Here is a 2,347-nt window from a genome sequence, read left to right as displayed (position 1 = left end):
TTTCTGAGCAGTGGGGACGAGGACAAGGGGCGGGGGGCGGCACCGGCTCCGCCCACCGGAGCACCCCCAGTCCCCTGCGCCGTGCGCCAGTCCGGGCCGAGTCCTTTCTCCCCGGCCCTCGGGGAAGGTGAGGAGGGGGGAGCCACGTCACTGTCCCCAGCCAGGGAGCGCGCGGCTCCACCCCTCCCACCCCCGCCGAGTGCTGAGCACCGAGCTAAGACACACCGGCCCCAGCTCCGGGCCAGCCCAGTCGCCGCTGCCTGCCCACAAAGCCACCGGCAGGTGCCAGCGCGGCCGCTGCGCCAACGTGCAGAGCCGAGCCGTTAGCGCGCGCTGTTCGTGCGTCCATCTGACCGTCCGTCCGTCGGCACGCCGCATCTCCAGTCGGCCCCGCAGCCCCGGCCCCTAGTTGTCCGGCACCTGGAGCCGCCCGGCTGACCCGGCTTTGAAGTGGCAGCCATGTCTATGGGCCTGGAGATCACGGGCACCGCGCTGGCGGTGCTGGGCTGGCTGGGCACAATCTTGTGCTGCGCGCTGCCCATGTGGCGCGTGACGGCCTTCATTGGCAACAGCATCATCACGGCGCAGATCACCTGGGAGGGCCTGTGGATGAACTGCGTGGTGCAGAGCACCGGCCAGATGCAGTGCAAGGTGTACGACTCTCTGCTGGCGCTGCCCCAGGACCTGCAGGCGGCCCGCGCGCTCATCGTCGTCGCCATCCTGCTGGCCGCCTTCGCGCTCCTCGTTGCGCTCGTGGGCGCCCAGTGCACCAACTGCGTGCAGGACGACACGGCCAAGGCCAAGATCACCATTGTGTCGGGCGTGCTCTTCCTGCTGGCCGCCTTGCTCACCCTTGTGCCGGTGTCCTGGTCGGCGAACACCATCATCCGGGACTTCTACAACCCCCTTGTGCCCGAGGCGCAGAAGCGCGAGATGGGCGCGGGCCTGTACGTGGGCTGGGCGGCCGCAGCGCTGCAGCTGCTGGGGGGCGCGCTGCTCTGCTGTTCGTGCCCGCCGTCCGAGAAGAAGCACGCGCCCTCCAAAATACTCTACTCCGCGCCGCGCTCCACTGGGCTTGGCACTGGGACCGGCACCGCCTACGACCGCAAGGACTACGTCTGAGTGGGGGGACGCCAGGAGACTCCCTTCCCACCAGCTGGAGCGCCCACCCAGTCCAGGGTCAGCCTTGCTTCGGAGACCAGCCTACTCCCACATGCCAGGCAGTCCCCTCTAGACCGAGAGGTCCCGGCCCGACGCCCCCTTCCCCAGCCGCCACCCCTCTGCTGCCTGAGGAGCAGGACTGCGGGGCTCAGGGACCAACCCGCACGGACACTGAAGCTCGCCCCCTGGAGCTAGAGGCTGGAGTGGCCGCCGCTACTTGCCCACGGCCCCAAAGCCAGGCTACAGCCCCAAGCCGGCAATCGGCAGCCTTGAAACTAGCAACTTGATATTTTTCAATAAAAGCGTTTCGTTTTGTAGTTGCCAGCGCCTCTTTGTCCCGAGTACCGACAGGCCTCCACCTCCTTGCAGAGCGCCGCCTCCAAGTCTCCCTGGGCCACAAACTGATCTCGCGCTACCGGGATGGAGCTTAGAGAGGGGCAGGAGTTCAGTAACCGAGAAGGTGGGGAGGTAAACTGAACTAGGTGGCGCCTCTTGGCTACTCACTGAGGATTCAGTCCCTTATGGTCAAGGCCCGATGTAGACAGATGGACACAAGAGCACTTCCAGTGCTGTCGCAGAGGGAGGTGGGGGGAGGCGGTAGTAGAGATGCACTTTTCAAGGAGGTGTCATTTGGGTTTGCGATTGGAACACTGAGCAGTCGATCTGTCCTCCAGAGTGCAGCTGCACACCCAAGAGCACATTCAATACTGTGATTTCATATTTGGAAAAAGAAAACAAAAAGACCCATTGTTTCTGTAAAACACATCACCAAAAGCCAAGGTGAGCAGAATCTTCTCACTCCGAGGAGAGGTAGAGGGGAACCTCAAGGGAAGGAAAGAGGAAGACTCAAATGGGGTGTGACACCCTGTGGTCAAGTAAACAATGTGAGAAGCACTTGTATGTTTGAGAATGCGTGCGTGAGAAAAGGGGCCTGTGCACTGCTGTGCTTCAGTGAGTGAGAGATTCTGCATGGCTGGACGGCAAAGGGAAAGAGGAAGTGGCGGTGAGGCCCAGGGCTCAACGGAGGCCAAGGCATGGAGAATCTCTTGTGCAGAACGCCAGGCTTTGGACCTCAGTCTGTGATGGAAGTCATGGAAAGGAAGAACCTGTTCAGATTTATGCTCTAAAATAACCTTTCCTGGAGCTGGGGAGCAAGGGGGAGGTGGAGGCAAGGAGACCATCTAAG

The 2,347-nt window shown here is 62.5% G+C and overlaps 1 protein-coding gene across 1 annotated transcript; it reads left to right on the top strand.

Moving 5' to 3' along the window:
- The first annotated feature begins 249 nt into the window (after positions 1–249).
- On the top strand, positions 250–1,149 carry CLDN3 (claudin 3). Its single transcript, XM_004380758.2, has one exon. The coding sequence runs from the start codon at positions 460–462 to the stop codon at positions 1,120–1,122; it is 663 nt and encodes a 220-aa protein (XP_004380815.1). The 5' UTR covers positions 250–459; the 3' UTR covers positions 1,123–1,149.
- The last annotated feature ends 1,198 nt before the right edge of the window (positions 1,150–2,347 follow it).

Source organism: Trichechus manatus, unplaced genomic scaffold (assembly GCF_000243295.1).
Source record: "Trichechus manatus latirostris isolate Lorelei unplaced genomic scaffold, TriManLat1.0 scaffold00077, whole genome shotgun sequence".
NCBI classification, from domain to species: domain Eukaryota; kingdom Metazoa; phylum Chordata; class Mammalia; order Sirenia; family Trichechidae; genus Trichechus; species Trichechus manatus.
Note: the sequence above shows the minus strand (reverse complement) of the source record. Positions and strands in the feature narration are given on the sequence as shown.

Excerpts from the sequence above, each read along its gene's own strand:
- CLDN3 (XM_004380758.2), top strand. The coding sequence starts at position 460 with ATGTCTATGGGCCTGGAGATCACGGGCACCGCGCTGGCGGTGCTGGGC.